At 39.6% G+C, this 14,564-nt stretch overlaps 1 protein-coding gene across 6 annotated transcripts in view; it reads left to right on the top strand.

The window, feature by feature from the left end:
• Positions 1 to 8,107, top strand: part of BCL11A (BCL11 transcription factor A) — a 101,116-nt gene extending 93,009 nt beyond the window's left edge. For 4 of the 6 annotated variants that reach the window (XM_032766745.2, XM_032766743.2, XM_032766747.2 and 1 more), the window contains exon 4: positions 3,908 to 8,107. In XM_032766745.2, the coding sequence (XP_032622636.1) occupies positions 3,908 to 3,999 (92 nt within the window). In that variant the 3' untranslated portion in view covers positions 4,000 to 8,107. Of the gene's footprint in view, positions 575 to 3,907 lie in introns of those variants that run through there. The other 2 variants (XM_032766744.2, XM_032766746.2) reach the window with 1 other exon arrangement.
• Positions 8,108 to 14,564: the final 6,457 nt, after the last annotated feature.

Genomic DNA, 14,564 nt, shown 5'->3' with positions numbered 1-14,564 from the left:
TTGGTATCCTTTGTTTGTGAAAGGGACTTTCCTCCCCATTTTTGCCACATTAAGTGTGATTCAAGGACAGAGATGAAATATATGCAGCCCCCCTCTCACCTGTTTACTACGCCACTCTTCGAGCCCCTCTTCCCCCACAAAACAAAACGAACCCCAAAAGTGACAGATGAATTGGAAGGTGCTGATATCAGGCCTGCAGAGTGACAGTCTCTGCCAGTGACATAAATAGTGAAATCAGCCACTGCTCATGTGCATGCATGTACAGAAGCTGATTCTGTGAGATGCATTGTGCTATGCCCTGTGGATTCAAGATCAGTCTAACCTGGACCTAAAACTCCAGCAACCTCTTTTACAATGTTTTACTGGTTGAAAACAAATCAGGGGTGGGAATTCCCCTTCCATTATATTCTGTACAACCTATAAGTTTATGAAACGTTGTGTATACATTGTCTTTCAAATCTGGACTCAGGTTTTCTTTTCTCCTTAGAGGTCTGTATATGTTGTCAGTTTTACAAATACTGCATGTTGCAGCATCTATTTACATTATTAAAACACATACCTCTGTGATACTGTCTCTTGCTGTTCCTAGTGTAATGGAGTTAATATTACAATTTTTTTTATTATTTCTGTAAAACCCTAAAGTTGTTATGTTGTCTTCTTGTGATGGCATCATTTGTTGCCTGTATTTTGCCCAGCATCTCCTTAGAGGACATTTTTGCTAAGAAAATATTAACATGTATTCTTTTTCTGAGAGAGACAAATAAAGCTCCCTTTAATTTAAGGATGGGAGAAATGAAAGTTATTCCCTACTCTGTCTGAACAGGTGTGTAAGATGGTTGAAAAAAATATAAGATAAACTGGGGCCTGATACTGACCTCACTTCCGCTGGTGTCACTCCTGAGTCATTCCATTGACTTGGGGCTTGATATTGCCAGATGCTGAGCACTCTGGCCTGGATCCACTAATGCATCTAACTATGTCTCCAGGTTAGCAACGTACTTAAGCAAGGACTTCACTTTAGGCACGCAAGTCATCCCATTAGCTTCCATAGACTAATCATGTGCTTAAATTAAAACACATGGCTAAGTGCTTTGCTGGATCAGCACTAGAGTATTCAGCATCTTGCAGGATTGAGTCCCTAAATGGAATGACCCTGGATTTACACCAGTGGAACTGAGATCAGAATCTGCCTCTTGGGTACTAGCAAATATTCACTATAGTAGTTTTGATGATGAAGGGGGGGAAGAAGATGAATGTGTTGACTGGGACAAGACAAATAACTAAACAAAACAGGTCTCAGAGGTGTAGTCTTGTGTCTAAACTCAAGGTACAGGTACCAGACAAGTACTTTGCAGCTATTTAACAGCATGATTTTTGATCCAGTGCCATTAAATGTCCTTGAAAAGTTCAGTCTTTCTCTCTCTCTCTCTTACTGTTTTTTTTTTAATAGTTGTTAGTATTGCAGTAGAGATTTTATATACAGGACTTATTGTTCTGTCTATGAAACAATCATAACAATTATATCTTAATTTTAAGTTGAATTCTAATACACACATATCTAGTAATCATATTTTCATTATATGTTGCATTATAACATGTTAAACATATAAAATAATGGTGTGTCTACAGCTAGCCATCTAGCTATCTGTCTAGGTATACAGATGGATATGTGATCTATCACATACAGTACACATTGCTAACAAATTAAAGATGAAAAACATGCTATGAATAAAAAAAAAAATGCTGCAATAACACATTTGATTTATACACATACCAAAAAGCTAGATGCATCCATTGGGCACATCACTTCATTTCCAGCTTACATACATGCAGCACAAGCACTGTACTCGAGGAACCCCCTACATTAAGAGATTATATATAGCGTCACCTAAATAACTTCAGAAACTAGCCAACAAGAACATAACTTAGAAATGACAACATGTTGTAGCCTGAACACTAAAGCAAAAATAATAATACAAAATGTGACATTTTCTAACCGTGTGATAAATTAATGGTGTTATAAAACCATGAACCATTGAGGCCCGTTCAAGTTTGTTAGAATTCTGAAACAGATTTATATGGCATCCATAATGTGTTCTTAAGCTGCTGTAACATTCCATACAAGCATGACCTACTGTCCCAAGAAACTTTTTATATTTAACTCTCTGTGGAAAGATGTCTCAATAAATAAGAACAAATATTTGGGTAATAGTATTGCAGTTGATAACATATCAAAACCAATCAACTTCAGAAGAGGAATGTATTTTTACTGCGCAGATGCTTTTGCCATTAGTATTTAATATCCTCCAAATTGAGTGATTTGTATAATGAAGAGACTGAAACAATAGCAAGAATTTAGGCTACAGATGTTTCATATTTATTTCCAAGAGCTGAGATAAATACAGGAATAAGCGATACCATGTCTTTGCTTGACATTCAGAAGGCTTTTGCATATCTGATGAGATACAGTTTCAGGGTTTATCGAAGTGCAGAGTTTGTATAAAAAGAAAAAAGATACCAGCTGTTATTTTAGTTATTTTCCTTGCAAAGGTTGGAAACCATTTACAGTGTGGGAAAATTATATTATGGATTGTGAGTACGATACTGCCTGGCAGGCATTTCACTGGATTCATGAAAGGAAGCCACTGTTTCCCAAATCCAGATGTATATATTTTGACTGGCACTTCTCAAAGAGTCTAAGAAAGTTAGATCCCCAACTTTCATCAATACTGAAAGTCAGTAAGATTTTCAAAAATGCGTAAGTGACTTAGGAGCACAAGTCTCATTGACTTTCAATCGGACTTGTGTTTTTAATTACTTTGGCACTTTTGAAAATCCCACCCTAAGTACCTAACTCATTTAGGCTCATTTGAAAAACTCAGGCTTATTTATTTTCATTTTGATATGTATTAAATTCAGAAACACATAGAATTGGACTCTCCTCTGGTGTAAATCAGGCTAGTGCTATTTACTTTAATGGAGCTATTTTAATTTATACCCATTTACACTACACCCTCTTATTTAATCTTGATAAGTAGCTCATGAGTTGCCCTTCAACTACACACTTAAACATTTATGAGGTAATTTCCATAGAAACTGACTCAGTGGTCGGTATGTATAGATTGATTTTAATCAATGCATCTCTGGTTCTGTCATTGCCACTGGTTGGACATGCAAGCTCTTGAGCATGCTGTTTGTTCATTAGCATATTGTTTCTTTGAGTACAATATATAATTCGTGACTGGCCTTTACACTGCCTGCATTTCACTATATAATTCAGCTATGGGGAAACATTTATTTTTCCATCTTCACAGCTAGGGCCTGACCCAATGCCAGTGAAGTCAATGGAACACCTCCCACTTACTTCAGTGAACATTGGCTCAGGCCTGTAGGGCTCAAACATTTATTTCACACTTCACCAGGTACAGTACACCCTATAAGTTGCACTGTTATTTAAATGCAATTGAATTCAGTGACATAAGAGTCTCTGCAAACTGTACAGCTTGTGGTATATCAAAAAATATTTGCTGTGCTCTATCTGGCATCCCAGTCTCTGGCTGATGTCAATAGGATTGTCGGGTAGGGGAGGAATACTGGAGTCAGTCAGTGTTTTAACTGAGTTAAGTCTTAGTTAAGACTGGAGGATTTTTCCCCTGGAGAGTTATTTGTACTGTCTGTATTTTCACTGTGCTTGAAGTATTCCCATGCATGTGTGATGTGGGAGTTTGTGAATTCTTAGTGGGATGGTAGGAGGACGTACTAAGATCATGAAGCAGTCCATTGCGTTACATAGTCTTTTGACAATTCAAGTTGCAGTTTGTAAAAAAAAAAAAAAAGGGGGGGGGGGAGAATTTACCTTTTGGGCTGTGTTACACCTATTTTTCCTCTGTCCCCATCCTTTCTCTAGGTTCGACACATACCCCCACTTGGCGTAGTGCCCAGGGAACTCGTGACGTGTGGCAATTTTCGGATGGAAGCTCGAGACCGCTTAAATTCTGAGAGAATGTGAAGCACACGGAGAATGTGCACCATGTACATGACATCTGAATGTGATGGTCCGTTATCTTGCTAGCTTTGCGATGATTTCTGACATTAACTTCAGACATCACCGTCCGAAGGCAGCATCAACAGGCTCCAGCCTGCCTGCAAGACTATGTTATATATATTTTTAATAGAATAAAAACACTTTTTTTTTTAAAAAAAACAACTCACCATCAAGGGCTTATCGATCATCAATGGCTTTGACTGGCTTCCATGCCATTGGGAAAAGGCCCTCTTGAGTATACGTTGATACAGTGTGGAGAACCCAGCCTGTTGTTCTTATACATTACACACCATCGTTTAAGTGCGGCTAATGTTACAAATAGCAAAAATAAATAAATAAATAAAGGAGGGAGGTGAGGAAGAGACTTGACATAATAAATGTTGCCGCTTTAGGTTTTGTTTGCTCTTTAATTTTTAATGCTAACAAGGACCATGCAGCTGGTATGATGTTGTAGTACCATATCCACTGCATAAAATCAACTGTTGAGATGAAAAAAGAAAACAAAACCCATATACACACAAGAAGTTATCCATCTATAGATGGCATAAATTTCAAAGAAAACTAAAAATGCAAAACATTGTTATTGCAACACTATAATTAATGTAGGACTAGTGTGGTTGTTTATTAATGCTGAAGTGGGGGGGGGGTCTCCTAACTGTCTATTTTATCATTTGAAAACCATTGAATAATGCCTACTGTGTTGTATTTCTGCTGTTAAAATATGTATTTTCGAGGTTGTGCAGGGGGGAGGGGATGATCCGTAGCATACTTTAATTTGTCATTGTCCAAAAAGTTAACTGTTTTCAGGAGAATAATAATTTCATTATAGTGATACTGTAAGCTCCAAGAAAAGTTGAACCCCCCCCACAAAAAAACCCTGTGGTTATTGATTGATCTTTGTTACAATTATCCCTTATTTGTGCAAGTAGCCATATTCTGGAAAGCAGTTAACCACATGCTTATTTTAAGCATGTGCTCAAATCCTGTTGGATCTAATAAAGCAGTTGAACACTTGCTTAACTTTGCGCATGTGAGTGCTCCTATTGACTTTCATATGACTATTAGGGACGTATGTTCATGCGTATTTATGTCCCTGAATTGGGGCCACAGATTGTACCACTGAATGCAGTGTATTCTATTGATGACCATGTGCGAGTAAGGGTTATAGGATCAGGCCTAAGTGCTGACATGAATCCTTTATTTGGTTAAGTCCTGATGCTGCAGGGCAAGCTGTGCCATTATCTTATTCTCATGTAAAATCACCCTAAAATTTATACCAGGTAGAAATTTACCATCCAGGGTCTCAGGTCTGGTGACAAAGTTATTTATTTGTATTTATTAATTATTGTTACTTGCTTTTTTATTTATTTTTTTAAAGCTGAATGTGAAAATTTGACCAGGCTGCTATTTTGCTCATGAAACTGCAAAATAGATAAAATAATAGCACCTTTTGGTCATTTTTTAAAAAATATATAAATGTTATTTTGTTTGGGAAAGTGGTTATAGCACAAGCACAGTCACTTTTGTACACAAACTTTTGTAAAGAGCTTTAGACTAGTAGTTGCAGAGTGCATGAGCATCTGTGCACACCACTGTTAGTGGAGACGTGCCAATAAACGATCCGTGATCTGTGGATTACAGTGTATAAATAGGGATTGATCCAACAGACTATTACTATTACTGCTTCTTCTGAGGTGTTATGGTTTCTAGGATCAATAATCCATATGTTACACGCTCTCGGATGGCCCCATTTGGTACACAGTAGTGGCAGCTGCAGTGCCACAGAAACAGGCCACATATGCTGTGCTTCTGGTTAAATTCTGCCAGAATGCATGAGGAGCTAAAGTAACTTTGCATTTAGTCTAGGCATGTAGATGCTGGTAACACAGGTAGGGACTAGGCTGTGTTGTTCCAATGGCAAAAATGTCATGGTTCAAACCTCCTAGTCCACATTCTGAACTAGTGACAATGTCTGTGCTGCAGCTGAATTAGATCAGAACCATTAGTAATATACTTTTCCCCACAGCAGCCCTGCTGGGACCCCTCCATTCTTCCCTGAGGGACTTTGGCAAGGAGATTTGTCAAAAGGCATGGCCCTTACCTCAAAGTCCAAATTTTATGACCAATGTTGAGCAAATGCAGCTGGTGAAAATACAGGCAGGATTAACACTGAATAATGGATATAGACCTCCCCTCCCAGTATGGTAGTATAGACCATAGTTGATCAGGCTCTGATGGGCAGCATAACCATAGCAGATCAGCATAGCAGATCAATCCCTGTACCATAACTAGGAGTGTCTAAAATGGTACCCATTTTGCTCCATATCTGTGCGTTGCTCTGCACCAGTTTACAAGGAGTTTTTTGAGCAGTGAACAGCAGGTCCTGCATCTTTGATTGATTATGCCTCATGTGCAAAGGAGTTAACAAATTCCCATCAGCTGCTAGCCTCTCCCATGGCAGCCTCAAACCATTTCCACATCAGGGTATGGTAGGCAGCTGCATTCTCACTGGCATGGCTGTTTCAGAATGTGGCATATGAGTCAGTTTTACTCCATTGCATAGTTGGAGCACTATGCAGTGGAGTAACTCGTCTCTTTTCCCTAGAGTACTGAATTAGGTCCCCTAAATACAGATTTACAGAATGGCTGGGTACAGTTCTGTATAGCTGTAAACATTGAATCAATAATATGTTTTTAAACATCCTTCAGTACATACTTACCTGAAAAACTTCAGAAGATTTTGTGACTTTTTGCACATCACAACATGCCAAGAGCAGAGAAAGCTCAGTTCACAGATTGTTTCAGGACATTGTGGGAACACTAGGCCATAGCCTGTAACTCTCTGGCACAGCAATACAAATCCAGAATAGGTCACTTATTTCATTCTGGATTTATACTAGTGTAACTAAGAGTAGAAAGGGGGCCCACTGCTACCATTCAAAGTTGGTAGAAGCAGGTGGCTAGCAGGTATTTTTACCCTATCTAGGAGAACTCTGATTATGTTCTGCCGGGCACCGAGACAAAAGTGATACAATACTTTCCTACTGAATTGAAGGTGAAGTGAAATTGTTAAATTCTTTTCTTTTCTTTTTCAAATGAAGACTTTAAACAAAAAAAAATTAAGATTTTAAGTCATTTGCAGAATTCATGTGTTGCCTTAAAATTATAAATATATGTAACAACTATGTTGAAAGCTTTAGTAACTGTTAAGAACTGAGCTCAGGGTTCCATGTTTCACTGCGAGTGCTGATACCATTTACAAACACCCCATGCTGGAACGAAGCACTAGGCTCTTCTTCAGTCTGTGTAAGACCATCTGTATTGCAATCATGTGCATTAGGACTATATTTGCAGCTGGTATAAATCGTAGGAGCTCCATTGAAATTGGTGTAGCACCACTGAAACCAATGGAGCCATGCTGCTTTACACGAGCCACGCACCTGGCTTGTGGAACTTTAGACACCTTGTAAGGACAGTTTTAATGATAGTACTTTTTAGGATGGGAAGTTGACTGTTGGACTAGCCTGCCCAGAATCCTTGGCTGCGTCTGTGTATGAAGAATGGGGAAAATAATGTACAGCAGCTTGTTAGCAGAAAAGCTCAAGGTTGCTCTGTTTTCTTGACAAGAAGAAAAAAAAAATCTCACATATTAGAAATGCACAATATACAGCACAATCAGCTCTTTTAGAAGAAACACAGAACCTTGAAGTCAGGTCCTGAGCTGTAAGTTAAAGATTAAATGATTTTCAAGTACTTTGTATTAAAATGTATTCATAATTTTAAAGTCTGCACATATCTACTGTTAAAAGATTTAGGAGGTTAAACGATTTTTGTATTTATTTTAGAAGTGCTGCAGTTCACTTTTAAGAACCAAATTTAAAAGCTCTTTTTGTTACTCAATCCAACATGCTGTAATGGTCTGAAATGAGCAAGATATGCGGAAATTAGACAGTTTAGTTTTGAGTTTAGTTTGAAAAGCTTCTTTCAACGTCCAAACATTTTATCTGTGCTGTATTTTATTTTTAAAGACAGTCTCATGATAATAAAATGCAGAAAGGTTAACACATTTGTGATGTCTTACTTAATTCTGCTTTCAAATTATGTTGATTTAGGAACATTAAATTGATTCCAACATTAAATTTGGGGGATGGAAAAAACAAGCATAAAGTTGGCCACTTATTAAACTATGTTTGTCTCAAATGAGTGAAATTATTATGTATCCTGTTAGAACCCGTGAACAGGATATTAAAAAACTAATACAACAAAAACCACACTTCATTTTGATTCCTGCTTCACATCACATCCTGCTAGGTACTCTAAATAGCCAATAGCAATACTTGAATCCTGTCACTGACAATATTTAGTTTTGTGTTTGAAGGTGGCAGAATAACTATTAACTTTAGGGAAAGGTGAACTGAAATGGGATTCTTCTTTGGCTTTTTGAGATTATTCTACTTAATATGATATTTATTTATTACTTTTATGTTGCCAGGAAAATGCATTGTTCATCTTAACTTTTTAGTTTCTTTTGTGTGCAGGTTATCCTGCTCGTGAGCCAGTGAAATACCTGACTAATTCATTGTTGGATTTTAGTATTTGCTTATTACAACTCGGTTTCTTTTTGGTGCCAACAACCCTTGAAGTGCATTAACTTTTTAGAGTAGACATTAATGTTGCCTTTGATTGTCATTAGATTCAGCTGTTCTGTTATTGTCTGGAGCCGCGTCTGGGATGTGAGCAGCTGAAATGGTAGATAATATTTGAAAAAATGAAGCATGTCATCCATTTAATATATTTTCCTTTTCAAGATTGGCTAATACGAAATCAGGGTGGTGTGATATTTCAAGTGATACTGCTATAAATTACTATCACTATTGTCACTGATCAAGAATTGTAGCTCTTTTGCTTCCTCATGGCTTTCTATACCCTTTTCCAAATTTCTCAGATTGTTGCTGGCATAAACAGACTTCATATATTAATATTTACACCACATTGTTGTTTCCATCCTCTATACCAACAATTCTGATTGTTCTAATAAATAAAAGAAGTTTTCCTTTAAATGTCTGTCTTCAATGATGAACAAAATAAGACAACTATTTTTAAACAAAGAGGGAGTTACCTGCAAAAAAAAAAATAGTAAAAATATGGTTGTTTGTTTTCTATTTCTATTGCATCTTCAGCAGTGATGATGTTTAGATGCCAGAACCAGTGGGCCCCAATTTAATTTAATCTGGCCTCCCATATTGAGCAGTATGTGATTTCTTTCTTGAACTACCCGGGCTCTGTTCTATTGTAATTTCAACACTATAGGTACTCATATGCCATGATAGTAAACACAGGATGGCTGGATAGCTAGATCCATTCATGTTACAATGAAACAATAGAAATCACGGTATTGATGATAACAATGGACAGGTGAAAGAGGCAGGCTGCTTCCTACTTTTCTTGCCCATATTTATATCTGTTTGCCTTATACCTAGTTATCTGATAGTGTGATGAGTTGGATAGATGGAAAGAGGGATAACCATGTCACTAAGAAGATTCCAAACTTTACAGCAATAGAACTTTGCACTCTGTGATACCTTAACATTGTTAGTTCATTTTAGTCTTGCTAACTCTTCAACACTGTGGTGATTTCCATTCCATTCCATGTTGTCCAGAGGCAATGTATGCAAGCACCTTCCTTTTCGCAGGTGTCTGCCATGTTTGTGACAAAGGGCCACATATGGTCAATTTATGGCCCTCCCATTGATGGGAGTTGTGCATGTAGTATTTGGTTTCTAGTATTCAAATCTATATGCTATATTGTGTTGGCCAAGAAAATAAGCCACCCAACATTGGTGCTGATGACCATAATGGGCTGATGCTTTTTACAAACTGTGTAAATAGAGGAGGGTTGATAAAGACTTATTACCAATAAAATGGAACTATTTCCTCTCAAAATTTTGTGACATTTTATAGCACTATAAAATTTCTTAAACATAACACAAAAGGCAATTCTTCTGTCTTTTCCACCTAACCTAGCACAATTGTTACTAAATTTAATTCCCATAAATGCCAGGCAAAATGAATTTTCTCAGTGGCAAGGTTTAGATAGAACAGTAAGAACTTTTCTTAGTGTCATAGAGTCACCTTTGTCCACACGAAAACTGTTTTCCATAACTTCAGGCATGGACTCTTGCCAGATTGCTTATGTGATCCTGTAGAAGATCCACATAACTTGATGGATGTGTTATTCTAAAACACACGTCAAAGAGCCTGTAGCTAAACACTATAAGTCCTAAACCAGTTAATTACTAGAAATTTAACATTTTCAAGCTAGAAATGGACATGTGCCAGGTAGTAAATACACATTATCCATTGAACAATTAATCCTTTGGCATCAGGAATCCAATTTTTCCCATGTGCATCCTGTCTTCTGCAATAGGATATGCAAAGGTAGCCACTACAAAGGGGTTTGAGGGAGGCATTTCTGCAGGTGCTGTATCAGAAAAAAGGGCCCTTTGTGGGCTTGATTCTGCTCCCACTGAAGTCAACAGCAAAATTCCCACTGATATAAATGGTGCAGGATCATGTCCTGAATGTGGATGTCCCACTGAAGTTCATGGAGGTTTTGTGTAGAGAGGGCTTACAAGATGGAGCTCTAATTGAACCATTTGTAATTTCAATACATTTTTACCATGTGAGTTCTTGTGTTTGTGTCCTTAGCCACTAAAGTACTTTGTTTACTCTAATACAGGAAGGGCAGTGGCATTGCAATGTTCCCCATATTACCTTATCGATGTATCTCAGCCCTGATCTGGAGGGATGCCATTTTAGAGGGTGAGAGGGTAGCTCAGTCTATATGCTGTTCACTTCCCTCTGAGTCTGGAGACACTGCCAGCAATGGCTTCCAGTTAGTAACATTTGTGCTGGCCTGGTGGCTTTTGCAAGCTGAACAATTCTGTAAAACCAGGCTCTAAATGGACACTCTGAGAAAATGCCAGCTTCTTGCTCAACAGCTCAGAGTGGGGTGTGTGTTCAGATTTGGACCTGCTGACTAAAGGACGCTTTTTACTGCTGATAGCAGTCCAGAACCAGCTCTGCTGAGAGAGAGGCAGCTGGGTTCTATTCCTTCTTGTGTATCAACAGAATTGTTTACTAAGTTCCAGTTAGAGGCCCAGTTACTGGTGCAACCCCCACTGAGGAAAATGAAGCTGCATTGAGGTTGTAATGGAACTGAGGGTGGCCAACGTGTAATATTTGATGTCATAATTCAGACTGCAAAGAGACCTTACTCTTGATGATGATAATGAAGAACAAGAAAGAACAAACCCCGTTTGACTTTCAGATCCCCAGATGGGTATGTAGGGTAAAGGTTGGGTGACCCCTCATGCCTGGTAACATCATTACTTAATGTGTCTGATGCCTTTGTGCAGCGGCTTGAAAAGTTCAGCAAGGGGCAGCTTTTGGAAGCTACAATTGAAAAGAACAAGGTGTCACAAGGCACTACTCTACTCACTGTATTGTAATTTAATGCTTGAGTTTTGTGGTTCCGTGTATTATCCTGACTCCTCTACTCCATGAGATGTATAATTACCTATTCATTTATCTAGTTAAAAGCACACTCAAGTTAAAAAAAAATGCCCCAAGACTGGTTAATGAGAGCCTCTCTTTAACAAAGGCAAATTTGCACAGCCAGTCAGTACATTAAAAACATAAATAATTTAGGACCAGTTTCTGCCTCCCTCATGGGCCACTTGAAGAGCAAAATGCTACCCAGTATAGAACCTGGCCCTAAATTAATTTTGTGCTCGTGAAAAGTGCCAGTTTAGTGGCACTGGAAACAAGTTTTTGTAATCAGAGAACTGGTTCAGAATAGGCAGCAGCTGTTCAAACTTAACTAAAATGTCCTACTCATTCACTTCACTTCTGACCTGGAGAGACTACATTGTAGGAGTGAGAAGTTAGTTTGTCCTTCATTCCCTTGGCAGTGAGTTGGCTAACAAGCATGCAGTTAGTACACATTTGGAAGGTGGTGGGTTTTACAATGTAGACACTTGTCTCTAGGGGTGGCTCCAGGCACCAGCGCACCAAGCACGTGCCTGGGGCTGCAAGCTGTTGGGGGGGCGGCCTATCAGTCGCTGTGAGGGCAGCAGTCAGGCTACCTTCGGCGGCATGCCTGCAGGAGGTCCGCCGGTCCCACGGTTTTGGCGGCAATTCAGTGGTGAGTATGCCGAAGGCATGGGACTGGCGGACCGCCCACAGGCATGCTGCCGAATCTGTGTAACCAGGCATGCCGTCGAAAGACGCCTGACTGCTGTGCTTGGGGTGGCAAAATACATAGAGCTGCCCCTGCTTGTCTCCTACAAGGAACTGGAGTGATACCACCAACCCATTTCATACACAGCATACAAGAATAGCCATCAAATGGTAAAAATGTTTGGCTACTAGTGATGTGGGCGAAATTCAAACTGGTGAACTAGAGGTGAAAGTCCCCGAGTCCCATTATCAACTACTTGGCCATCCACTCTGTGGTTCAGGTGCCAGGCTAGATCTCCTCTCACTTACAATAGAATACATTGGAATAAACTCCCTGGAAATCGATTCTTACTCCAGTGTAAGTGAAAAGAAAATCTGGACTTTTGCCCAGAAAAAAAAAATCTCTTGAAACAGTATTGTGATATGCAGAAGAGACCTTTTTTCAGTCACCTTTCTTGGTGATTGCTTGGTCCCTTCAACTCGCCTCAGTGTAGGGTTACCCTTGTCTAGGAGCTTTTTTGCCAGCATGCTTTCCTGGGACTAGCCCTTTAAATTTGGCAGAGAAAGGCAGCTGCAACCCTAGAGGGGCCATTTTGCAACTGGCAGCTGCTTGCCACCTCTCCCTCTTTTCCAAATGGTAAGTGCCTTTAACTCTTGTTATAGTTTCCTTTCTCCATTCCTGAGAAAATGGCACATTCCTGCAAAGACAGAGTATGACAACCTAAAATAATGAATAGGAGTGATTAATGGTTTCTAGTTAAAATAACTTTCAAGTGTGTGTGCTAGTTGTGGGTGCCTCTGAGTCTGAGGACCCAATTTAAGATACCTAGGTGAGCCTGGTTTTAGAAGTGCTGAGCACTCACCACAGCTCACATTTGGACACTTTTGAAGAGGTTGGCTTTGGCATATTCAAGCTCTGCCTGCTTTCTTCTCCCAGAAGAGACATTATATGAGTCTGTTCTTCTCTCAGTTTCTGTATACAACTCCATATTCAGAGAAGGGTGAGGGCGAGAGAAGACCCTGTATGTACTTCCCTTTTATGGGTTTGTCATCCTTGTGTTTGCAACCATTGCTGTAGAGAGGCAATGGTTGCAACAAGAGATCCTTCAACACAGGCGTCCTTAGTTTTTGATGCGCCAAGCACATGGTTTTCAAAAGCACTACAACATGATAGTTGCAAAAGTAGGAAGCTATTGAAAATTATAGCTGGCAATCAGGAGCATGGACAGTGGGTATTGCTGAAACAACCAGGCATGGCCCCACCCACGCTCTGCCCTGAGGCCCGCTCATGCTTCCCGCTCTTCCCCCGTGGCCCGGGCTGGGGCTGGGGCTGGGGCAGGTTGGCCTGTGGCCTGGGACTTGTGGTGACTGGGGCCGATGCTCGGGATGCCCAGTGCTCTGGAGCTGGGGTCACTGGGGCCACCTGCCAGGCAATCTGGGGCTGGGGGCGCTGGGCCATGCTGTCTGGCACTATAGGGCTGAGGGGAAAGTGTCCACAGTGGGAGGCTCAGGGCTCCAGTGGGGGAAGTGTGTGGGGGGAGAAGGTGCAGGCCCGGGGGCTAGCCTCCCTGAATTGGAGGTTCATGTGCCACCCATAAGCAGGAAGGACAAAAATCCTATTGCATGTAACTAGTGAAATGATCAGAGGAAAATTATGCATTTTCCAGAATAGCTTATTCCCTTTTGTGTATTAAACACTATTTTAATATTCTAGTGACCATGTTTTATAATTAATCTAAATGTAAGAGACTGAGCACACTGGAGATTATCGTTCAGTGAAAGGAGTTGAGAAAGGTTTTTCAGCTACTATCCAGCTAGATTATGGACTCAGCTGGCTGTATATAGAGGCGGCCGTGGTCATCAGTAACCACACTCTGAAGTGTAATATCCAGCTAGGTTTACTCTTAATTGCAAACGTTCCATACACGTTGGCAAATAGTATCTTTAACTTGTAAGGGTAGTAATGTTAATTCGGAAGAAAAGTGTTTTTAAGATTACATTAGTTCACAGACATATATTGAACTCATGAGGGGTAATCTAGCCCCTGAGAGATAGAAACTAAAGAGCCGAGCCATAAACCAGTATGATAACATCCTTATTACGAGATGCAAATGAAGGGGCCCAATTCACTTTAAAAAAGCATTAAGAGTATTTAATTTTTCTTGTGGGAATATCTCTGAAGTTGGCCTGTGTGGGTTTTTTGTGTGCTAGGTACTTGAAAAAAAGAAAAGAAAAAAGGGTAATTTAGAGCATGAAGAAGCCTGTGGAGGCAGAATTG

Source organism: Chelonoidis abingdonii, chromosome 3, assembly GCF_003597395.2.
Source record: "Chelonoidis abingdonii isolate Lonesome George chromosome 3, CheloAbing_2.0, whole genome shotgun sequence".
NCBI classification, from domain to species: domain Eukaryota; kingdom Metazoa; phylum Chordata; order Testudines; family Testudinidae; genus Chelonoidis; species Chelonoidis abingdonii.
Note: the sequence above shows the minus strand (reverse complement) of the source record. Positions and strands in the feature narration are given on the sequence as shown.